Source organism: Tripterygium wilfordii, chromosome 9 (genome assembly GCF_013401445.1).
Source record: "Tripterygium wilfordii isolate XIE 37 chromosome 9, ASM1340144v1, whole genome shotgun sequence".
Classification (NCBI taxonomy): Eukaryota; Viridiplantae; Streptophyta; class Magnoliopsida; order Celastrales; family Celastraceae; genus Tripterygium; species Tripterygium wilfordii.
This window is the reverse complement of record NC_052240.1, coordinates 687,742-712,712: the sequence shown is the minus strand read 5'-3', so window position 1 is coordinate 712,712 and position 24,971 is coordinate 687,742. Positions and strand designations below refer to the sequence as shown.

General features: G+C 36.1%; 6 protein-coding genes across 8 annotated transcripts; 3 read left to right on the top strand and 3 right to left on the bottom strand.

Annotated features, from left to right (window-relative positions):
- Positions 1–246: 246 nt before the first annotated feature.
- LOC120006227 (bHLH transcription factor RHL1-like) lies at positions 247–3,200 on the bottom strand. The gene is made up of 7 exons (XM_038856184.1): positions 2,641–3,200; positions 2,452–2,556; positions 2,161–2,355; positions 1,967–2,032; positions 1,652–1,717; positions 1,493–1,561; positions 247–969 (listed from the first exon to the last, which is right to left on the bottom strand). The coding sequence occupies exons 1-7, from the start codon at positions 3,082–3,084 to the stop codon at positions 628–630; spliced, it is 1,287 nt and encodes a 428-aa protein (XP_038712112.1). The 5' UTR covers positions 3,085–3,200; the 3' UTR covers positions 247–627.
- A 5,624-nt stretch (positions 3,201–8,824) lies between these two features.
- Positions 8,825–15,449, top strand: LOC120005738 (F-box/LRR-repeat protein At3g58900-like). Of its 3 annotated transcripts, XM_038855538.1 has the most exons (5): positions 8,825–9,141; positions 9,289–9,405; positions 13,357–14,112; positions 14,224–14,367; positions 15,100–15,449. In XM_038855538.1, the coding sequence occupies exons 1-5, from the start codon at positions 9,094–9,096 to the stop codon at positions 15,424–15,426; spliced, it is 1,392 nt and encodes a 463-aa protein (XP_038711466.1). In that variant the 5' UTR covers positions 8,825–9,093; the 3' UTR covers positions 15,427–15,449. The 3 variants fall into 3 exon arrangements, with proteins under 3 accessions (XP_038711466.1, XP_038711465.1, XP_038711467.1); XM_038855537.1 differs by lacking the exons at positions 8,825–9,141; positions 9,289–9,405 and adding an exon at positions 12,640–13,109 and having other exon boundaries at positions 13,255–14,112; XM_038855539.1 differs by lacking the exons at positions 8,825–9,141; positions 9,289–9,405 and adding an exon at positions 12,641–13,109 and having other exon boundaries at positions 13,255–14,112; positions 15,253–15,449.
- Positions 9,417–11,056, top strand: LOC120005740. The gene is made up of 3 exons (XM_038855540.1): positions 9,417–10,145; positions 10,240–10,383; positions 10,663–11,056. Exons 1-3 carry the CDS (start codon positions 9,531–9,533, stop codon positions 10,975–10,977), a joined length of 1,074 nt encoding a protein of 357 aa, XP_038711468.1. The 5' UTR covers positions 9,417–9,530; the 3' UTR covers positions 10,978–11,056.
- A 77-nt stretch (positions 15,450–15,526) lies between the features above and the next one.
- Positions 15,527–18,477, bottom strand: LOC120005741. Its single transcript, XM_038855541.1, has 3 exons — positions 18,178–18,477; positions 16,395–16,418; positions 15,527–15,960 (listed from the first exon to the last, which is right to left on the bottom strand). Exons 1-3 carry the CDS (start codon positions 18,374–18,376, stop codon positions 15,659–15,661), a joined length of 525 nt encoding a protein of 174 aa, XP_038711469.1. The 5' UTR covers positions 18,377–18,477; the 3' UTR covers positions 15,527–15,658.
- Positions 18,478–19,643: 1,166 nt separating this feature from the next.
- On the bottom strand, positions 19,644–23,007 carry LOC120006444 (lysosomal Pro-X carboxypeptidase). The gene is made up of 10 exons (XM_038856484.1): positions 22,410–23,007; positions 22,082–22,262; positions 21,693–21,826; positions 21,487–21,596; positions 20,987–21,110; positions 20,708–20,863; positions 20,382–20,534; positions 20,234–20,313; positions 20,082–20,131; positions 19,644–19,912 (listed from the first exon to the last, which is right to left on the bottom strand). Exons 1-10 carry the CDS (start codon positions 22,806–22,808, stop codon positions 19,770–19,772), a joined length of 1,530 nt encoding a protein of 509 aa, XP_038712412.1. The 5' UTR covers positions 22,809–23,007; the 3' UTR covers positions 19,644–19,769.
- Positions 23,008–23,802: 795 nt separating this feature from the next.
- On the top strand, positions 23,803–24,924 carry LOC120005544 (temperature-induced lipocalin-1-like). The gene is made up of 2 exons (XM_038855230.1): positions 23,803–24,302; positions 24,462–24,924. The coding sequence occupies exons 1-2, from the start codon at positions 23,928–23,930 to the stop codon at positions 24,645–24,647; spliced, it is 561 nt and encodes a 186-aa protein (XP_038711158.1). The 5' UTR covers positions 23,803–23,927; the 3' UTR covers positions 24,648–24,924.
- The last annotated feature ends 47 nt before the right edge of the window (positions 24,925–24,971 follow it).

The window sequence follows — 24,971 nt, the reverse complement described above, 5'->3', positions numbered from 1 at the left end:
ATACAAAAACAAAACAACAGCTACACGCAGTTGACTTTAAATCTAATCCATTGCCTTCCATTCATTCTTCTTTTGGCCAAAGTCTATCACAAGGAAAAGCTTGGACAAATCCAAAGACAAAAGCCTCAAAAGTAATCAAAGCTGCCTTCATCATTATTGACATGGCGAAATAATAATTTAGCAATTATTAAAGTTTAAATACTAATTAATCAGATGATTTTAATAATACCAACATCAATGATATGGATGGAATATAATAAAAACGCTCTCATTACATAATACACCAAATCCTGATCCATATATTATATAAAAAATTACATCAAAACGATTAAACAAATTAAAAAAAGAAAACCTAGCCTTCCCAAGAAAACAAAGACTAGCTTGTTTTCGGGATTTGATGTGATCTTTTTTTGGTTCCTGTTGGTGGTGCTGGTTGAAAGAAGTTAGCTCTAAGCCTCTACCCAAAACAAAGTCCTAGTAAATACGGCGTCGTCTAACCATTAAGGTATATTGACGTCCCTATTTTCGTAGACTTTGAAACGGCTTCCACACACTATCTATTCAACTTTTTTCTTTATTTACCTTAAAATAAAAATAAAAAAAGCTAAAAGCCAGTCAGCGCCGTGATCACGGCTTCGAAACAGAAGCACCGTCAACCCCTCCGCCGTTACCAATAGTGGCTGACTGGACAGTCAACACGGACAAGCTAGGCGAGGACGGGCCGTCACCGTTGGATTGGAGTAGTGGGTTGTTGATGGGGTTCCTGGTGTGACACGTGGCGGTTGATATAGCTGTAGCAAGTGAGATGGGCATGAGACAGAGTCCTTTCCCTTGTAAGTACTGCATGGCGGAGCCCATGTCTTCCTCCATTAACTTGGCCACTTGGTGCTCCGTCACCGTCAGGCTCTCGGCGTTGCTGTTAGAGGCCCCACCGTTGGCAGTTGCTTGGATACAATCACCTCCACCACCCTACAAAGACAAACAAAACATGTGTTTCTACGTTTGTTTATCCACAAGAGAGAGATGAAAAGGACTCGTGGAGATGGAATCTGTAAAAGAGTGAGGGGGAGCACGCGTGCTGCTTTTGTTTTGTCGTTTTGTGGTGATTAGGTATTTGATAGTTGGTCTGGTGAGTGTGGTTGGTTCTGGACTAAAAGAGACTGCCAGTGTGTCTCTTTGCGTGCTTGAGAGAGAACTAGTAAAACGACTCCTGATGTTACGTGTTTCACATGTATATCTCCTCTTCCCTTTTCTTTTCTTTTCTTTTCTTTAAATGGAAATCTTCATATGTTTTTCTTTCACAGTTTCATGATAATCAAACTAATATCCTTAATACAAACAAATGATGATCAAAACTACTACGAATATGGTTTCGAAAATGCTAATGATCTCCATCTTTCCCACGTGATTCATATCAAATCGTGTATGTATCTGAGATAACTAAGACAAAAAATATTGAGATCCATAAGAGTGTTGATTCGGTTTGATTTACCTCAGAAGACATATCAGCAACAAGAGGAGCCACAGCAGCAGCACCACCCAGTCTGCTCATGCTCAAGACCTATTATTAATTGTACATAAAAAAAGAAGTCATCTATATTAGTGTATATTAGTTTAGATGAATTGAGTGGATTAGTTTAAATGTGGATACCTTGACTTGGAGCTGGAGAAATTTGACGTAGTCTATGATCTCATCCAGCATTGAAGCCTTGTCCGTCTGTCATTCCACAAAACACTCCCATGCATCAGAATTTCTCACTTAACTAATCAAAGAATTATAGAATAATTTTGCCAGAATATTAGGGGAGTTACGAGTTATGACTACCATGGAAGTAGAAAATTTCAGTGACCAAAATAACCCTTGATTTTAGTAATATTACACAAGAGGTTACACAGAGACACAGAGTTCAGTATTTCACAACCGCCATAGCAGGGAAACTCAAGAAACAAACAATTATTTTATTACCTTGTTTCCGTTGGGAACCAGTTCCTGCAGAGCTTTCATTCTCTCTGCAATTCTCTCTCTCCTTAACTGCGCCAATAACATATTTACGTTCAGAGAAATAAATACAAGACAAATTGAGATTTTAGATGCCAATCAATCATTTTCTGACAAATCCAAACAGGTCTTGAAGAGACAATTAAGCAAATAACATGTACCCTTTCAGCGATGCTATGGGGATCAGTGGCTTGACCTCTTCGAGCCCTGACTCTTTGCCTGGGCTGCCCCGGTTGACCACCAGTTGAACCACTTGCTTGACCACCAGTTGGTTGGGCCGGAGTCGGATTCGGAGCCTGAGATTGATTCATCACTGCCCCCGGAACACCATAGTTATGTGCTTGCATAGTCCCTCCCTGCCGAAATTGCAGTAATAAACAACAATAATAAAGATTAAAAGACAGTTATCTCAAGAACGTCGAACAATTTTGCTTTTAGAGCTGAAGATGTACCGGTGGATGGTGAAAATGCTGTTGACCATGGTTCGGTGTCTGACCCGACCCGTGCAGAGATCCAGTAAACCCGTTAAACAGGGCTTGGACGGTACCATCTCCTCCCTACAAAACAAAACGCGCGATCCTGATTTATCCAATCGCAGCTAATTACATCAATACCCCCAATCCCTCTCTCTGGTTACTTACCTGACTAGTAGGCGACTTGAACCCGTCCACGACGTCGTTTCCATTCCCGAGAGACAACGGCATAGGCCCCAAACCCGCTCTGTTAGCCGGCATCAACATCTGCTGCTGCTGCAACATCATCTTCGCCGAGCCACCGCCGCTGATCTGGTGTTGGAGGAGCTTGGAGGCCAAAATGGCAGACTCATCGAAGTGGAATCCAACATTCTCTGGCGCCGTGTCGTCGGCGGGTGGTCTGCCGCTGGAGGTGAGGTCCCAGGGGGATTTGAGGTCCGTCCATGAAGAGGGAGAGATAGAAGAGAGCATTTGGTCGAGGAAGTCGTCGTGAGAGGATGAGGTGGGATCGAAGTGAGGGTTTTGGGAGGTTTGGTGAGTCTGTTGTTGGTCTTGAAGGGATTGGGTTATGAGAGAGTTCATTGCTTGCAATTCTCTGCTACAAGGCTGCATCGATCGATTGATCTCTTTTCGAAATTCACACTTCTATATAAAGAAATTTAGAGAGAGAGAGGACTGTGTTTTTAGGGGAAGAGAAACCCAAGAGGGAACATTGTAGCTGGCTTTGATTTTATGTTTATTATTAATTTATTATGATTATTATTATTATTATTATTGTCAGGTGAAGCTCTCTCTGTGTGTTTCTTTGATGGCTCGTTTAGAGAGATTAAATAGAAAAAAACTGGGAGTTTTTTTTTCGTTTAATGGTTTTTTTTTTCCCTCTGGTTCTATGTGGGGTATTTTCTGCATTCGCATCCAAGCGCGTCTGCTCAACTTCTTAGTTATAAAATAGACTAATAGTAATTTTGTATAATCACTTCTTAGTATTGGGATAACCTCTAATCACTAACTAATTGGAAGATGTTCAAAACTTCAAATAGCCCATTTTGACATACAAAATAGTTTTAAAATTTTCATAAAAATATCATGACATCGTCATCATATTACTCAAACAAAATTCCTCTGTCATCCTTTTTTGTACTATTAAAAAAAAGAGTGAACCATTATTTTTAATAAAATAGTGAATATGATAGATAATTTATTTTTTTTAAACGGATAGACAATTTGATTTAGTAGTAGTTCGATAGGTAATATGTAAAACCGAGAACATTAACATTTTATCTGTATCTTAGAAAATTCGGTAAGATAAATTGATGCAAGTGCTCTTAAGTGACAAGTATGTAAGATTATAAATCAGATTATATTTTTTTTCATTTAAAAAAAAAGTTCATTAAACAAAATAAATTGGAACACTTTTTTTTCCTTGAATATTAGGAAAAATGATGAGGAGGTTCGAACTTGAAACTTCTTTAAAATACCATACATATGAATAACATCTGAATTGGTCGTGGTTCTCAATAAATTGGAACACTTGAAAACATGATTTAACGCCAAAATTATGCTTACTTATCATTTGTTATTTTAAAATTTTAAAAAATTATTTGATAAAAGATAAAATGGTTCATTGATCTGGTCCGTCTCATTAGGGATCGCTTTTAAGGTGGCTATCTGACATTCGTACGCGTCTAATAAGTTATGATCAAAACCTCTAATAACAGACAAATCACTCATAATTGCTTATTAACTGGCATTCTTAAAGTCTAATCATGAAGCCCCAAGCTGTACTCGCTAGGTGTCAGCAAGTAAAAGCGAGTTCATTAGTTTAAACAAACTCCGCGAGTATGCTTAACCACACCACGCTCCTCACATTTGGCCGCCAAAATTGTTTTTCTTTTCCTTTCTTCAATTTCACCGCCGATTTCTAAATCCCTCTCCCCCCACTTTCGGCTGTTTCTTTTTTCTTTCACAATAATTTTCTTAATAAAATTTAAAAATGAAAGCCGTTATATCTACATCCTATGATCTAACGGCTAAAAAATAAACGGGTTTAACGAAGTCCACCGATACTCCCTGGAATCCAAATAAATATACTCTAAACGATGGAAAATATTTTTGATTTAAAGAACAAGAACACATGAATTGCAACTCAAAACTATGGCTCTTTTTGAAACAGAGATGTAGGGAGGGGATAGGATTCAAACCTACGACCTAATGGGTGGGTGATTTCTTATGTGCAATGTGATTGTCGTTTAACTAACGGCTCACTTGCAAAACTATAACTCTTTTGATTTTCCATGAGGTCACCTTGTAATGGATTTAAAGATTTAGAGTTTAGGTAGTTAAAACAACACAAAAAAAATATATAATGCACAAAATCACACAATTATGTGTAAATATATATGGATAAATTGACTTATTACTATAATTATGATACAAAATTATATTTTCTTTACTAACACGTACGATCGAGTGAAGTATGAGAAGATATCATGGTAAATGTAGTGCTTTTATCGGTAAGAACAAAATATGAATATATGTCACGATTATGCAATCCTTGTATGTAATGCACTAATATGACACTAGCTTATGCATGCCTATTATCATCTCATCTCTCATTTTTCGGTAAAATATTATTTTTCTAGGAATTTTTTTTTAAAATTTTCGAGCTCTTGGTGCCAATTTCAATGAATGCATATCATAGTTATTTTCAATGGAAAAAAGAGTATGAAGTTGAATTATAGATGAAAAAAATAAATCAACGTGATTCGATTGGTAATCGACTGGATTAGGCATATATGTGTGCAATATTCGATTTTAACGTGAAGTTATTTCTTAACGGTATTTAAAAAAAATGAAAAAATGACAAGATATTCTCTAATAATTAAAAGTAGACACTAGACACCACTAATTAGGACTGTACTAATATTTTATCCAACTTGCCTACATTAACCCACTTGTTGTTCTAGGGGTTCTATCTCGAGCCACATACATTGTCCAAACACAATATTTCTTTATGAATTCACAAGTACTACATTAATATATGTGTTTGGTTGTTTTTCTTGTATACATTGGAACAACAAAAATCCCCATATTTAGACAAAATATATTAATGTATAATTTCCGAGTCCCAATTCAGAATTTTGCCCCTTCCAAAGAGAATATTTATCTTCATAACTTGGGGTGTATTGTATGTGTGTTTTTCTTTTAAAAATTTAAATATATATAATTAATTTTAATTAATAAATATTACTACAACTATGATCTCTTCATTTCTCAATGACAATATTAATTCACAATAATAAAGATATTATGACTCATGCAGGATCTTGATTACAACACATTGTCCCGGTACTCAATGTGGGCTGGGTCTACGACTACATTTGTTTTTAAATATTCTCTTTGAAATTATATTCTTGATTTGCTTGCTTAATCAACGACCAACAACACATGAATGGTATTATGATGACATTGTCTTCGTCTAAGTAGTACTACTACCTTAACTAGTTCACCCAATTTTGGTTAGCTGTCTAGAAACCATATTCATTGAACCGTATATTGAATTAGGTAACTAAGCAAATATAAGATAATTGGATACTTGTGAAAGCACCGTATTAAATTCAATATAAACAATTCGAAAATGTATTATCCTCTCTAGGTCTAAGGCCTACATGGTTTTGTCATTTAAAAGAATCATTTTAGTTGAGAGGGATTTAAACTTTATATATAAATGATCACATCGATGGCTTACAACGAACTAATATGAGATACGAATCTTAACACAACCAAACTAAATAAAAGGAGTAGAAAGAAATTAATTGTGATGAACATATACAAATACATGATCCTTGATCATTGACTCTTTGTGAGATCTTCTAGATAAATTCTTTAATATAAAATGTATAATATAGTTGTTTGAAGTACATTTTTTAAAAATGTGAACAAATCCCTATAAATATTGTACTATTATTGTTCTGGATAAATATAATTATTATTGTAGGTAAGCATGATGGAATTTTGAGTTGTCTTAGACATGGACCACACTATAATACATATTGGTTATTAATACTCTTGTACTTCCCATCATCACCATTGTGGAAGATCAAATATTTTCTAACAAAAGCTGACATTTTCTGCGTAGGCAAGTGTGTGACCAAATCAATAGGGAAGGCAGGGTATGGTTTTGCCTGTAACTGATGAATAACGTTAACATCTTTAATAAAATGGGTTTTCTTTGAAACCAAACCGTATGGACTCTAACGATGTTGAATTCGATACTCATTGGGAGCAATTCTTTATGGTCACGTGTTGTGCTTTGATCCAACTTATCATATCGTTAGAATAAAAAATTGTGTGCGCACGGATCTAATAATAGAGTTTAGATCATGTTAGATGTTTAAAGGATATGGTTAAAAAAAGAAACATGAATGGAAATGGCGAAAATGTTGTGGGTATATGTCCTTGTCTTTGTACCAATCACATCTTCACTTCAGGTGATCGCCTCTCCCTCTTTACACCTCAACCCACCTAAACCAATACTACTCCCAACTCCATTATATAATATATATATATATATTCATGATTATCTTGCCTGGTATGTACAATACAACAGGTTAATCGCATCATATTTGTATATAGTATGTTTATATAGTTGTATGTTATAAAGAAATGTTACTTCTTCAAATGTTAATGAAAGAATCAAGACAAGCAGGTTCCAAGAATAATCCTTAAATTTCTTTTTGTCAATCAATCTCCTTGTATGCCAAATCTAATTTATGCAGCATAGAATAATTCAAATTGAGCATCCAAAATTCATTTAACTAACTATATGAACAACTTTGGTCCAATACTTTTTTTTTTTATGGTAACTAAGTATGATATTATACAACATTCGATATGAATCTCAAAAATCAAACCCGCACGGAAATTTTTTCTCACATGACAATAATGTGAGTTGGACTGAATCCTAACGCGTGGTCCGACAAATCTCTTTAAGGAACAAACTTCCCTTTAGTTAGTGCAAAATAATTGATGATCAATACCCAATGAGAAAATTAAAAATTGATTGATGAAAACTCCAAATAAAACATGTAATCTACTTGGTGGGATAAGGGGATAATATTAATATGCAACAAGATCTCCTAAAGTCTCGTCGTAATGATTAGAACATATTTGAATCTAGGTATAATTAAATACATTAATTTTTCACAACAGCATGACATCTTATATCAACTATCGATCTTTCATCACAAATTCAATCAAAAATTCCACTCATACATGATTGGTTAACAAGTAAACTTCTCCCCTTTTTTTTCTTTCCATTTGTTTTACTATCTTTAGTAGTTGAGATTAACATTAATGAAGTTAATTAGTCCAGCCTTATTGCAATTAATTAAGCTCATGATTTGTACCAACTTCGTATAAAACTATATGTCTAGTCATGCCTTTTGTGATTAGAATATATTAATTACATGGTAGTCAACTCTAGAAATGTTTATATTTCAATTAGGGATCTTTAGATTTGTCATCAAATAAGAAGATAGAGAAGAAAATTGTTTATGGTCATCTGCCATACAAGAGCATATTCTAATTAAATTAATAAATGTGGTTCAAGATAAACTAAATCTTATAATATATTCACAATAATCAATTGAAAATATCATATAGTAATAAAAAGTAAGAATAGAATATTAAACAGGTTAGGAAAACAAAAGTTTGGCAGCTCCGAATAATCAATAAAATAAATTAATCCAAATTAATTAAAGGATTTCAAATGGGCTCCACAAGAAAAAAAAGTTGGGCTTTTAATTGGGCCGGTTAGCATTAACAAAGTTTTTTAATTTTTTTTTTTTGATGAAGACTCCAAAATCGGGTCTGGGTTTGTACTTGATGGGTCGGGTGGGTTTCAATCATGGGAGTGAGAGATTCGGGTCGGGTTGGATAATTGACAAGCAGAACAAGAGAGAGGATGATAGAGAAGCAAATTAATCAAAATTAGTTATTTGAATTTTTAATGCCTCCTTAACACCTTTTTAATGTGACATCAGCAGCCGGGAAATTTACCCAAGTTTTTAGATTGGAACAAATTTAAACATTAGTTATTAAATTGTAACGTTTGAATATTTAGTTATTGAATTGGAATGTGCCAACTCTTTTACTTACCAAAAATTGTATTAACTCATAATCTCGTCGTGGGAAAAAAAGTTGAGTTAGGGCCAAGTTTTAAGCCATGGGCTATTGTGCTTGAAACTAATCTTTATAATTAATTGGGCCTTGATATGAGGACGTGGGCTTCAGTATTCTATTTAGAATTTGGTATTTAGGGCTTCAAACCCTACCTAATTCATCTGTCTCAGCATATGAACAGTGTCCTAACCCCTAACCAGCTCTTCGTACGTTCGTCCTAATTCCTTTGTTCTCCGATATATAATGGGAGTAGAACATCAAAACCCTCAAACTTTGAAGGAGGAGCTCTGTTGGAAAGCTCACACAGTTTGTATCAACCATCGATAAATACGATCAGCTGGTGTTTTCTGTCAAAGTTCAAAGCTTTATTCGAATCTCTCAAGCCATTGTGAAAATCTTTCAGGCATCTACATCTTGTTGTTTACTATTTCAAGAGTGATGTTTAAGCTTATAACGGGAAAAAGGTGGCTGCGTGCAAAAAAACAAAAGCTACAAAAATTGAATTCCATGACTGACGGCACTCTTTTGTGTTCTGTTCTGTATTCATCGTTCATCTTGAATTTGAATATATATATTTTTCCTGAAATGTTGATAAATGTCTAAATTGTTTTTTTTTTAATTATTATTTGGGAGAAGAGAGAATATGATGTAGCGGAGGATAAGATAAGTGGGCTACCGGATGAAGTTCTGTTGTCCATTCTGTCTCTCTTGTCAATGAAAGTAGCGGCAAGGACTAGTGTCCTTGCCCGACGATGGCTTGAATTTTGATGATCCACAAGCGTTACTTGCCCTGAAGAAACGAAAAAGAATAGTGGGAACATTTGGTAATGAGATGCTTGTTGTGGAAAGGGACAAATATGTCGATTGGGTAAATCATGTCTTGGATGCATATCAGGGATCTTCCATTGACGAATTTAGAGTTCGATTTGATTTGGATGAAAAACATAAGTGTGCTATTGACAAATGGGTTTACTTTGCATTTGAAAAAAAAAGTTAAACGGCTGGTGATGGATTTCCAGAAGTACTTACGTGCTGTGCGTAATGATAAGGTTTACTCTTTCCCACCATTATGTGACACTTTTAAGAGGCTGCATTATTGTAGATCCCTTATAGCTCTAGAATTGAATAGTGTAAACATAAGTGGAGATGTTGTTGAATACTTCATAGCTAGTTGCCCGTCTCTTAGGCAATTATCAGTTGAATATTCAGAATCTATGGTTGATGTTAAAGTTTCTGGAGAATCACTTTGCTTGGAGTACTTGAAGATGGCACTTTGCTTCAATTTGGAAAGCATATATATCTCTGCAGCAAATCTCTCATCATTCGAGTATATTGGTCCAGCGGTAGAGATCACTTTCGCGAATGTACCCAACCTCGTTGAATTATCTTTTCAGGGGAGATATTCTGAATACATCATCCGTAACTTTCCTCAGCTCTCAAATTTTGCATTTCAACTGGTGACACTTAAACTAGTTGTGATGCATCTCGAGGTTAGCATGCTTAATTATGTTTTCTTATTTCTGTTCTCCTAGATTTCTTTTGATTAGAACATGTTGTCTTATGCTTGTCTATGATGTTATTTAGGTAAAGAAAAAACCTCGTAAATTCCCTTTGCTTGCACACCTCAAGAATTTTGAATTGAGTGCTTATGGAAGTGAGGATGAGAGTCTTCTTGCTTTTGCTCCTTTGATCGAGGCAGCTCCTTCTTTGGTTAGATTTGCATTGGACGTGAGTGTTCTAGTTTTACGCTTTTCTTTTGACACTGGTGAATTACTTTGGATGCATGTCATTGTAAAATGCGCACAGCAATTTTGTTTACAAGATACAGATAAATGAATAGTCTTTTATTGCAATTTCTATAGATATTTTGTCTTATTTATGTTCTTGTGAGTTGTGATATTAAATCGAATGTTAACATCGTCTTAACATTGTCTTGTAAATTGTTTTTTTTAAGGGGTCTATTTTCTTTTATTTTCTTATTCCTAACTTGGTTCGCTCTCACTGTAGTTCCATTGGTTTGAGGATACTAGGAGAAAGAGGAAACAAAAGAAGATCCCAAAATGTCTACACCATTGCCTTAAAGAAGTGGAACTTGCTGGCTTTGTAGGGCAGGCTATTGACATGGAATTTGCAATATATTTGTTTGAGAATGCCATTGCATTGGAGAAAATTATCATTGATCCTCTGCATTCATTTTGGACTAGCTACCCACCGGACGAGAAATTGAAAGAGATACAAACTATCAAGAAGCAAGTAATGGAACTCAAATCTGAATTTTCCTTGGGAGACAGATTAAAACTTCGCAATTTTTTTGACGTTTAGATGTATATTTATTCTTTTTAATGTGGTGTTTAGATGTATATTTATTCTTTTTAATGTGGTGATTTTTAATTTAGGATAATTTTTTTTCGTACTTAATTAGGGTGTGCATCATTAAAGTCTTTGCGAGACACTTAAATAATTGTATCTTTCTCCTTTAAATTTCATATCCTTGATGAAAATTATTTTGCATTGATGTATTCAAATTTATATAAAAAAAACCTTTGCCAAATGGATATACTGTTGATGTTGATTGCTCTAATTGCTGTTTGTTGGTATTTTTAAGAGTCGTAAGAAAAAATCCGAAAAATCTAAATTGATCGATTGGTATACTTTTTTTTAAAAAAAATTACATAGTTCTCCATTAAAATCAAAATCTAATTGTCTGAAATCCGGAAAATAAAATAAAATTGAACAATCGGTTGGAAATCGATCATGATTAGTCCAGCCTCATTGGCTCATTGCAATTAATTAAGCTCATAATTTGTACCAACTTGGCATAAACTATATGTCTACTCATGACTTTTGTTATTAGAACAATATTAATTACATGGTGTAGGAATTTTTATATTTCAATTAGGGATCTGTAGGTTTCTCATCAAATAAGAAGAAGATAGAGAAGAAAATTGTTTCTGGTCATCTACCAGACAAGAGCATATTCTAATTAAGTACCTAAATTAATATATGTGGTTCAAGATCAATTAAATCTTATAATATATATTCACATTAATCAATTGAAAATATCATATCGTAATAAAAAGTAAGAATATAATATTAAACAGGTTAGACCAAAAAAAAATTTGGCAGCTCATAATAATCAATAAAATAAATTAATTGAGGACTTCAAATGGGCTCTACAAAAAGTTGGGCTTTTAATTGGGCCTGTTAGCATTAACAAAGTCTTTATATATTGTGGACTATGGTTTGATGAAGACTCCAAAATGGGCTCCACTGTTGAATTTTGAATCGTCTGCAATTTGATGGGCATTTGCAGATGAAGACTCCAAAATGGGGGGGCCTGGATCTGTACTTGATGGTCTGGTGGTTTCAATCATGGGGGGAGAGATTCGGGTGGGGAGCGATCCGGGTCGGGTTGGATAATTGACAAGCAGAACAAGAATGATGTTTATAGATATGGATTTGGTGATAAATCTCTTGTTTAAGAGAGAGTGTGAAAGAGAAGCAAATTAATTAAAATTATTTATTTAAATTTTTAATGCCACCTTGACACTTTTTAACGTCACGTCAGCAGCTAGGAAATTTATCGGATTTTTAGATTGGAACAAATTTAAGTTGTTAAGTTGTAACATTTGAATATTTGGTGATTGAGTTGGAATGTGCCAACATTTTCAGTTACCAAAAATTGTATTAACTCTTAATCTCATCTTGGGAAAAAAAAAATTGAGTTAGGTTGGGGTTTTAAGCCATGGGCTATATGTGTTTGAAAGTTAGATTAGAATGAATTGGGCCAGGATCTGTGGACTTCAGTATTCTATTTAGAATTGGGTCTATTGGGCTTCAAACCAATATTCAGGAACAGTCCCGTCTTCGCTTATGGGCCATCTAACCCTGATTCCTTTGTTCTCTGATATATAGTGCGAATAGAACATCAAAACAAAACCTTAAAGAGGGGGTTCTGCTGGTGAGTGTCTTCTTATATTAACCCTGATTCCTTTGTTTCTCCGATATATAATTCCAATACGACATCAAAACAAAACCTTGAAGAAGAAGGGGGTTCTGCTGGAGAGAGCTCACACAGTTCTATAAACTATTAATAAATACGAGATCTGCTGGTGTTTAAGCTTTTTTTTTCGCAACTCTGAAGCCATTGTGAAAATCTTTCAGGCATTACTATTTTAAGACTGATATTTCCAAAAAAACAAGAGGCGTGAGGCGAAGTATTTTTCTTTGGTAGGTAACCTGAGGCGAAGAATTTTTCACAAGACACGCCCATCGGAGAGTTTAACAACTGCTCGTGTTTTCTGTCAAAGGTCAAAGTTTTTTTTCGCATCTTTCGATTGTGAGAATCCTTTGGATCTACATCTTGTTTATTGTTTATTATTCTAAGAATGATGTTTAAGCTTATAACGGGAAGGAAGTGGCTGCGAAAATCTGTACGTGCAAAAAAACAAAAGGTACAAAACTTAGAATTCCATACCTGTTCATCATCTTGAAGTTTTGAATTATCAATCTTAAAATTTATTCTTAATTTTTTTTTGGTAGAATAGAGATATATTGATGAGATGTCTAAATTGTTTTCTTTTTTGATTTTGAGAGAAGAGAGAGGAGGATAAGATAAGTGGACTACCAGATGAAGTTCTGTTGTCCATTCTGTCTCTTTTATCAATGAAAGAAGCAGCAAGGACTAGTGTCCTTGCGCGACGATGGCGCAAGGTTTGGACTTTTATTCCCAACTTGGATTTTGATCCTTCACAAGTGTTTCGTTCTCTTGCCCTGAAGGAACGAAGAAAAATATTGGGAGCACGTGATAATAAGATGCTTGTGGACAAATATATCGATTGGGTAAATCTTGCCTTGGAGGCATATCAGGGATATTCCGTAGACGAATTTCGAGTGCAGTTTGATTTGGATGAAAAACATTCTTGTCATATTGACAAATGGGTTTACTTTGCATTTGAAAAGAAAGTTAAACGGCTGGTGATGGAGTTTCAGGAGTACTCAATGGCTACGTATAATAAAAAGCTTTACTCTTTCCCCCCATTATGTGACACTACTTTCAAGAGTAGAAGATCCCTTACAGCTCTAGAGTTGATTGGTGTAAACATAAGTGGATGTGTTGTTGAATACTTGATAGCTAGTTGCCCATCTCTTAGGCAGTTATCTGTTGAATATTCAGATTCTATGGTTGGTCTTAAAGTTTCTGGAGAATCACTTTGCTTGGAGTACTTGAAGCTAGCATATTGCGACAATTTGAGAAGCATATATATCTCTGCAGCAAATCTCTTATCATTCGAGTATCGTGGTCTAGGGGCAAAGATCACTTTCGCGAATGTACCCAAACTCGTTGAACTATCTTTTCGGGGGAACTATTCTGAATACATTATCCGTAACTTTCCCCATCTTTCAAATTTTGCATCTCAACTAGTGACGCTTAAACTAGCTGTGCCGCAACTCGAGGTTTGCGTGCTTCATATTATGTTTTCTTATTTCTCTTCTCCTAGATTTCTTTTCTTTAATTTGATTGGATCATGTTGTCTTATGCGTGTCTATGATGTTGATGTTATTTAGGAAAAGGTAAAACGTCGTAAATTCCCTTTGCTTGCACACCTCAATAATTTTGAATTGAAGGTTTATGGACGCGAGTTTGAGACTCTTCTTGCCTTTGCTCCTTTGATCGAGGCAGCTCCTTCTTTGGTTAGATTTGCATTGGACGTAAGTGTTCTAGTTTTACGCTTTTCTTTTGACACTGGTGAATTACTTTGGCTGCATGTCATTATAAAAAGCACACAGCAATTTTCTTTACAAGATCAAGATACAGATAAATGAATAATCCTTTATTGCAATTTCCATAGATATTTGTCTTATGTCTGTTCTTGTGAGTTGTGACATTCAATCTAATGTTAGAGGAGCACTAGATATTTCTTGTATTTTAATCAAGATTTTCTTTTTGAAAACTGAAACAGCAATTTAACAGCAAAACAGTAAGTATAGTTTAGTTGGGGGAGATTAAGGAGGTATGACCAAGCTAACTAAAGCTGTAATATGAGAAGGAAGGTTGAAGGATGCAAAATCCAATCGCAGCTTGAATAATCTATTTGTCTACATGGCTTACTTGTAGTTATTGGCACCAAATTCCTTCAGTGGGAACATATTTAGTACTTAAAAGAATTTTTTTTAACAAAGCTAGCCAAGTTTTAGACTAAGTCCTTTATATCTTACATTGAATGATAAATCATATTCTTAACATTGTCTTGTTAATTGTCTTTTTTTGATAAGCAGTAGGAGTTCTTACCATCAGACAACCAATATCTAAAAAAGACAAGTTTTAGACAAGTCCAGTATATCTTACTCTCAGTAATAAATCATATTATTAACATTGTCTTGTGAATTGTCTTCTTTAAGGGGTGTATTTTATTTCTCCTAACTAGCTAGCTCTCATTGTAGTTTTGTTGGATTGAGCTAACTTTGGAAAAGATGAGGAGTCGAAGGAATCGAAAGAAGACCCCAAAATGTCCACACCACTGCCTTAAAGAAGTGGAATTTGATGGCTTTGTAGGGCATGCTATTGACATGGAATTTGCAATATATTTGATTCAGAATGCAATTGCGTTGGAGAAAATTATCATTGCTCCTATGGATTCATATCGGATGGGACGCTGCCCATTCGTGGACGATAAATCTAAGGAGATACAAATTATCAAGGAGCAAGTAATGAAACTCAAATATGAATTTTCCCTGGGAGACAAATTAATACTTCGCAATTTTTGGTGATTTTTAATTTAGGATAATTTGTTGTGCCTTTGCGAGAGACTTAAATAATTGTATCTTTATCCTTTGAATTTCACCTCCTTGAAAAATTATTGTGTATTGATGTATTCAATTCAATTGCGAAGAGTACATGTGTTCGAGCATCACTATTGGAAGAAGACAAGCACTGTGCTGTGCTTGCTTTGCCAGTATAAATTACGGAGGATGTAAAGCGTAATGGTTCAAAATCATACAATTATTCTCCACCCCAGCCTAGTTGGCGGGCTCTTCTCTCCCACAAGGAAGTAAGCTTTTTCTCCTTTGTAAGCGATGCCACAGCCCATTCTCTTGCCTCCTCGCATGTTTCTGTGGCAGCATTGCATTTTTCTGCTTCCTTCTGGTACTGGGAAGCCACCCTTTTTGCCTCGGCCAGTGTGATGTTCATATGGTGGTTGTGCTCTTCAACAACAGCTTCTTGCAATTTTAATTCCTCCGTTAGGAGGTCGACAAACTGCTTTTCCATCTCCTGCTTGAGTTCCGGGTCATTACTTCCACAATCTGAATTGTAAGCATAATCAATACTAAAACATATGTGATCATAATTCCACAAATATATGGGAGAGACAACATACAAAGAGGCAGCTGTCGAAACTCGAAACCTTTCGATGGTTGAAATTTGACATGGGAAAGCTTCTAAATTGATACTCTTGTTAACCTTTTTATTAAGAAATTCTTCAATTACCTTGCCAAAAAAGAATATCTACCATAACAGGGAACAAAAAAGAAAAAGAAATACATAAACTCGTGCAAACTAGGCTGAAAGGACAACCAACCTCTACTGTAATTGATGAAATTGTGCTTATGCTGATAATAGTCACAATAGTAACGGGGGGATTAAATTTCTAGCTAAAGGAGAGAAAAAATACACTAGTTTTTTTTTTAATCACCTAAGAGGACAAGAATTTGCTAGGCATACAAGGATGAATTCTAACCTGTGACTGAGAGATTGGCCAACCCTGCAAATAGTGAGAACAGCAGAAGATGGTTACCATATATATTTAAGCCAGTCATTCAAAACACAATAAACATGAAGAGGAAAAACAAAAGTACTATCACTCAGAATATGAAGAATCAGACAGCAAAAAGAGTCTTGATTTAGCATCAAATTTAAAATAGCTTCACATGATCAGGTGGAAAAGGGCTGATGCCACTGAATTAAACCACAATGCATGATGAAATGGAAAAAAACAAAGGAAATATGAACAAGCAATCGAACATGTTAAAATGATAAGGACATGTTTCTCTTTCTTGACTCTTGAGATATGGATTTTCTTTCGTCTTACAGCCACAAGGCAATTCTCAATTTATCCATCACAGCCATGAAAGGGATATGCACTTCTCGACAAAGAAACTAATATCTGGATGTGTATCTTCTCAACCATAATTCACTTGCTACACTTCACAAAGATGCAGGACAGGGATAGGATAATTCACCTAACAAAACAACGAAGCTCGAAAAATACTAAAGTACACAAGTTTACATAATCCATCAAACTAGTACACACAATGAACACATTAGCGCCCATCAGTTATTGACAACAGAGGAAAAGCTAGAAAAGTAACAGAAGTTAGTTCACAATCACAGAAAGGGCATGGCAATTATAACATTGACAAAGAAAAGGTTACATCACTATTGACTGTCAAGTTTTCCATGAAACTACACTGACCAAAATGATATAAAGGTCACAAGGATCCATAAAATGCATATCAATATCATATAATAATTCTCAAACAGAAAACTGCATGCGGTACCATTACGAATTGTTCCTGATCTGATGTTTCTAATGAACTCAACTATTTGTACTCATGAACATAATCATCCAATATCTACTTGCAGTGTGTTTCTAGCCACAAAATTCCTGCTAATTTCTCAAATCAATCCCAGCAGCACTTGGAACCATGAGATTAATCTAATAGCCTTGCTACCCAACAAGATTTTATGAATAAAAATCAATTTGCTAATATAGCATCAAGAAACTTAAAAATGCCAATGCAAATATTCAGAATACCTCTTCATGAAGCAATATAGAGTCGTTCAATAACACACAGCACATTCATTCATAAGACATACTCAATGAAAGCCTGAACATTCATTCATAAGTCCAATTTCAAAAACTTTGACAACAGATAATCCTCCGAAACACTTCTAAGTTCTGTTTACTTTGATCTCTTCAACATCGAAAACTAAAATTGGTGTTCCCCCTACATGGTAAGTTACAATGGAAACACAACAACGAGGAAAGGAAATTCCCAAAGAAGGAAAGAAAAGGCAAGTTATAATCCACTCCAGTTGGATGTAACTATGTAAGTATGTAACCAACTGAATGTAACAAATATGACGAAATATATGTACTTTGCCTGTTGGAAACATTCACGAAGCCTATCAAAGAGGAAGCTCATATCCCATACACCAATCACAGCAGATCAATAAAGGGAATTGATGAACCGGGTACCTTACACACAGCGTTAATGGACACCACTTAGGAAATAAACTTCAATAAACAACTGGGTTCCACTTTTATCAAGAACTATTCCATTGGCCTATCTTTGAACGAGCTCAAGATAAAAAATTAGGAACAATAGCAGATCCAGTACTCTATGCAACATATGATCGAATAAAATCAATGATTGGCAACAACCCACATAAACAAACATCCCAAAATGCCCTACGAGAAAAAAAAAGGATGTAGTAATAATATGGAGAGAGAGCAATACCCGGAACAATCTTAAGAAGGGAAAGAGGAGGTGGACAATCACAGATGCAAGGAGGGCAAGAAGAAGAAGAAGCAGAACCACCCAATCTCACGCCCTTCTTGAATTTCCAGTAGAGAGCAGGGCCACACACGGCCAGAGCTGATACTATCGCAAAAATCACCAAACAACACCTCAAGCAAGCCCCTGATCGCCTTGACATCTCTCCCCACTCTCTGTTTCTCCGTCTCTCTCTTTCTCAATGCGCGTGTACTGTGCAATACTCTAATGAGTAAGAACACTCCGCTTCTGGTAAATATTCTTTCATTTTCATTTTTCCTTCTCTTCCTACATTTGTGCACGGGGCAGCCGCTTTTAGTCCGTGTGTGATATTTCAGTTTTAGAAGAAAAATAATGCTTGACATCCCAAAAGGTGATCAAAAACCCCCATTTAATATGAAGTATTAGATGTAAAGTAGGTTTTATATGTGTTTTTAATCAATGATTATTTTAATGTCACATAAATTTGAGAGATTTTTGAGAGTTAAATTTTAGGGTCTCTAACATTATCCTTACAAGAATCAATGAGTCGGTGGATCTTTGATTTGATCTCCCAAAGCCCATAATTTCTCTCTCTCTTTTTCAATTATTTATAAGATTCACTTTAGTAAAGGCAAATACCCATCGGGATGGTTTTCTTCAGATAATTGTATATGCCGTATTTCTATTTTTTGAAATAAAGAGGATCGAAACCTGATCATCTGTATATACATTATACTTATCAGTCCAATCAATGACTCGGGTGTTACGCTGTATTTCTGTTAAATTCATTCTTAGAGATGAGCACACAATATGCACCATTTAATGCTGAAAAGCAAGAACAAGTGAAGGCAAATATTTTTCTGCAAAACAAAATGGAACATCAGAGACAACTGTCTTGATGTTAAATGCCTAATAAAGGGCCTTTACCCAACATGGTAGGTTGGGCCCAATACTGTCACAAAATGAACACCTCCTCCCATTTAGGGCAAATGCAATGGTAAAGTATCATTGGGTCAATAAAGATGTTGTCTTTTATTGATGTGACTGTATTGTAAAATGTGTTTTGCTTATCTGACTGTATTGGGATAAGTGTTTTCCAACCAATTCCACCCATCCCAGCCATTGATAGCACTTGATTGATAAGGTAATTAAGTGCAATCAATGATGATGCAATGGCTGTGATGGGTGGAATTATTCCAGCCACACCCATCCCGATAATATAGAGGAATGAAATGTTATTGGCCTTCATGTTGGATGAGAAGAGAAATTATACATAAATTTATGTTTTGTTGATGTGGTTGTATTGGAATATGTGTTTTGCTGATATGATTGTATTAGAATACGTGTTTAACTTGACTTTTTGTGTAATATTTTGTGTAATAGAGGTGGGACCGGGTCAACATTTTTGTTGACCCAGCAAATAAGCAACCATTGCATTTGCCTTATCCAAATCAATCATGAATTCATGATCCATATGATATATGGCAATTGAAATTTATGATATACAAATACAATATTTATGCACCACAAATACTTCTCAGCCAAAACCAGCTTGAGGATGTGTTGGGAAAACTTCATTCATTGTTGTAACGTTGTTTTAGATCAGCATAGTATTCATCTATCCAACTCTTAATAATCTCGACTTCTTGCTTCCTCACGTCTACAAGCCAATCTGGGTCATCTTTTGTCGCTGCTCGGAGATCGACGTGATGTGCTCCTGATGATATAGCAAATTAGAGCTTTAATTGGTCTATCATCCAGAGCAATCACAAAACATGTCTGCAATGAGAATAGCAACAATGCTACATGTTGAAGCTAATATGTATAGCTTCAGGTTTGAAATATGGTTTGACAAAGGTATGTAGAATGACTTGAAGTTTGCGTACCTTTCTCCGCGACAATAGCAACAATGCTGCGAGATATGTTCTTCAGAACACTGAGTAATACAAAACAAGTTGACACAGAATTTTTTGAGAGAACCAAAAAGTTTGGAATTATGATTGCTACTGGAGAATAAACGAAGAGAGGATGGACTTACCTTCCTCTGCTCCAAGGGTCTTGCATTCCATTGAAAAATATAATGTTGGAACCGAATCTCTTCAATACTTGGTCAATTCTCTGCCAAGACAATCTACAGTCAATACTTCAAATTCCAAACATTATTTTAATGGAAAAGAGGAACTCACTTTTCCCCCGAATTCAGTAGTTATCCAATGAGGTCGAGGGGTAACGCCAAAGCTCTTCTTGCAGTCCTTTTTGGCCTCTTTGTAGTCAAAATCATATGAAGGAAACATGCTATCGTTTGAGCAACTCATTGGCATCATCATTTCTGTACATGCCTGCATGATTAAAGAGAAAAATATTTATTCATGCAACCACAAACTTTCAGACATAAATCATTGATTGTCGTTATAAAGTGGATATTTGCTGATAAATCAGAAAGAACAGTCCGAATATTACATATTGAGGAGTAAAATCAGTGGAATCTTTGTTATGACAAAAGAGTATGCACCTGCCAGTCCCAACCATGAAGACCATGAGAGTCGGGTTCATTTTCCAACTGGAAGCACTTTTCAGTTGCTGAATAGTTGTAATAAAGGCTTGCAGCAGCAAAAACCCTGCTAAGCTTGGAAGCTGTGGATGGTAATCCATCAATAATCTTGCACATCTTCAACAGAAAGAAGAAATTTGAAGGAAATAAAATTATTGCGGAGCCTTTAGGGGATTGAAACTAAAGCTAAATCGATATTCAGCAATGCTAATATAGGCGTGCATTTTGTGTAAGTCTTACCTTCTCCACAGGATATGGAGGTAATGGCATCATAAAATTGGACTCCGTTGGGTAATTCACCATAGCAGTGTAAACAAAAGCTTCCTCTAACCAGTCCCGAGCTGAATACATTGACTTAATGCGCCTGCATGTTGATAAAATAATACTACTAGTATAAGGTCTACAAACCAAGGCATGACCAAAATCATTCCTAAGCTATGGAAAGCAGTGTAATTTTCCATGTTGTCAACTTTCTCGTATTCTCACATACGAATTAATTTGGAACTTATAACCCCTTTTAAGTGAATTGAATTCACTTGAATGATAATAAGCTTGCAATAAGCCTCATAGATTATATTAGTGCATTTCATTGAGGATTTGAGAGTCTACTTCCACTAGCTCATCCATCGAAAGAAAACTCTTAGGGCAGATTTCATGGAAAATTGTCCTATGTTTGTTTTACATCCCTTTCCTTTCTGTCATTTTCATTATAAACTCTAGGAGTTAACGGGGAGGATTACTTGCAAGCCCTGAAATTTCTGCTTAGTTCAGCTAAACCTTCCTTGTGAGCTACTGACTCAACCTCTGCCCAGCTTCCCTTGATCACTTCATAGCAATTCGAGCTTGCTTCCTGCTCATATCAATTATACACAATGAACTTAGTAGAAGTGGAACACCGAAATTCAAAACAACTCTCACAATTTGATCCACTAGAGAGAGAAATAACCTTATAGTCCTGGGAAACTGCATCATAAAAGCTTGACCATGGTGTAATGTCATCAAACTGCAGAATAGGGGCTGAAGAGGCCAAGGCACCAATAGCTATATGTGGGTATTTCAGTCTGAACCATGCTGCCAGCACTAAAAGAGAGAATAGTTTCAGAAATGAAGAACACAACCTAAAACAAAATTTCCAACTAGAGTAAAGACTACTACTAAACCAACTAAAAGCACAGTGCTACAAAACACATTTATGGCTGTTCCATTAATGCCAAATAGAACAAAGGTGCAGTGCCACTGAATTTATTACTCTCATGTAACACAATCGAAATTGAAAACAGGATTATGAATTCATTAGCTTTTTCAAACCCAATTTGGTCATATTTTTTTACTTACTTCCTCCATAGGAACCACCAAAGACCACCACAGGAGATGCTTCAGTGGACAGATTCTGCTTCAAACTCCTTATCAAAACTGCAAAATCAGCCAATGCTTGCTGTGAAGTTAAGAACCCCAATGTCTCAGCTGACTTGTAAGAGTCATCTCCAAATGGCAGTGATTCCCCATAAAATCTATGCTGGAAATATTTCATAAGAAAGTACATATGCATCACAGAATGTTCACACCCAATTACAAAACTGAACTTTGCTCACAAATCACAATAAATTAACAAAAAAAAAGGAGAAGCAATTTCTATCAAGATGGTTAATCATTGTTTCAGTACTTCGATGAAAACTAGGAGGGCATGGAACTTGGGAGCAATGTCGAGCAAGAACCCAGTGTTGGAAGCAAACCAATCAATGTCACCTTCATTGCCAGTATAAACAAAAATTGGTCCTCCCCTTTGCCAGGATCGATCGTTGATCAAGTACTTTTGGTGGAAAATTTTATAGCTTCTTGGATGAAAAGTGAAGTGGTCTAGAATCTGAGGGAAGTAGTGGGTCTTGTACGGAATCTTTGGTTTCAACTTCTTAGGATTCTCACTCAAGGATTGATAGGTTGCTCGGGGAAAAAGTGCTGGCAGTGATTTTACGGTTGTAGCTGTTGCAACATTGGTGGAGTAGAGAAAGAGAAGGAGAAGAAGAGACGTTGTAGAAGAACCCATTATCTCTCTCCCTCTCATTGTGGTCTGTGACTGTGCTCTCTGAATATCATTAGCCTTTTTGTTTTATTGGGATTTGGCAGGGAAAAGTAAATGCAAATTCAGTACAAGCAAACAATCTCTACAGAACAAAGGTTGTCATCCAGCTAAAATTGGATGGCAACAGATGATGATTGCAGAAAATGTCAAGAACAAGGTCACAGAGACTGAAAAGCACTACACCCACAAAAAAATACAAAATCTTTTACCTTAAAAAAAATCTCTTATTCAACTTCTTGAAATTATCTTATTCTTCAATTTACCATGTATAGATGACAAACCGGCCAGCGGCATGTGAGCCCGACACGCCCGGCTTGTTTGGGGCTGGGCCAGATCTGTCTGTTGATCAAAGTCAAGGAGCCCTGCTAGACCCGGCCCATATACCTCTCACGGGCTAGGTTGAAATATCCAGCCCATCAGGTCCGGCCATTTTTATATGGTGTCGACTGCTACTGACACTGTGCGTCAATTTACGAAGGTAGCCCATGGGCCCAAGTATGGGCCTAAATATTGAGCTGTTGAGCCCAATATTCTTGTCATGAGGTCTAAGCCCAAATTACAAAGATAATGTTCTTATCATTTCCTCTCTTTCTGGCCCACCCCACTTCGTCTTGTTCTCTTTACGTCTTTTCAAACGATTCTCTCGGCTTTCTTCTGGATTGGCCTCGTCCCCACGATTTGACCTAGACTTCGTCACTAAGTAGAAATTGTTCCTTCATTACTAAGTTTAGTTGTGCCCCAAGTGGCCAGGTTTGGGTGTGACAGGCTAGATGTAATGGAAGCCCAACGCTTGCAACAAACAGCCTAGAAATTTATCTACACATGCATGCACAACAATTTCACAATCCCAATCCAAAACGTTCACGTATGGCAATTTCAAGCATTCACACCGCAACACACACTTTGTGACTTGTGAGGCCCTTAATCCTCCACGTCTCATTCTTAAATCTTTATATCACCGCGGCAATCAATCACTACACTACCTTATCAAGAATCACAGAAAATACCCATTAAAGGTAGCCCAATTTCTATCCGTTTAAACCACAAGCCTCGTTCTCTCTCAATTTAGTCAAAAAGAACCTAAACTTTTTGTTACAAGCCATGGCAGCTAAGAAAGAAACTGAAGTGGTGAGGAATTTGGATGTAGAGAGGTACATGGGTAGGTGGTATGAGATTGCATCATTTCCTTCATTTTTCCAGCCCAAGAATGGAGTGAATACAAGAGCTACCTACACTTTGAAGGATGATGGGACTGTGAATGTTCTCAATGAGACATGGAATGATGGGAAGAAGAGTTCTATAGAAGGGACTGCTTATAAGGCTGATCCTAACAGTGATGAAGCCAAGCTGAAAGTGAAATTCTATGTGCCTCCCTTCTTGCCCATCATTCCTGTAACAGGGGATTACTGGGTTTTGTATATTGATGATGATTATCAGTATGCCTTGATTGGAGGACCTACCAAGAAGTATCTCTGGGTATGTTTTCTAAACTCTCTTAAATCAATCATTTCTTCTTCTTTTCCTTCTCTGAAACCATCAGAATGGAAAGTTTGGATTTTTACTCTCTGGGAGCTAAAAGAGTGGATTGAAAGAAGCCTATCAGAGTGATTATCTTTCTCTATGGCATTTTTACAGATACTTTGCAGACAGACGCATCTGGACGATGAGATCTACAGCATGCTTCTGCAGAAGGCCACAGATGAGGGCTACGATGTGAGCAAACTGCACAAGACTCCACAGAGTGATCCACCTCCGGAAGGTGTCGAGGGTCCTGTAGATAAAAAAGGTTTCTGGTGGATCAAATCCATATTCGGGAAGTAGGAAATGCTGGGGGTTACTGAACCAAAGCTTGATGAACGTGTTATGTTGAATGCAGACAAGTATACCACAACTCCTGTGTAGTAGTGTTTTTGCTGTAACTGGAAATAGTTGTACTCTGTTTGGCGTTTCTTTTTGTTCTTTATTAGTGCCAAGTTTTGGCACCTGGTCTATGAATGTGTGTTTGTACATTACGAAATTCGAATATTTCTCTGTTCAGTGGAAGTTCTGATGACGTCCGGTATACGAAAAAATGATGAAGATCCCAACATTGATATCAGCTCTGAGATTCCGATCATAATTGTTGAGATTCCTACCATAACTGCT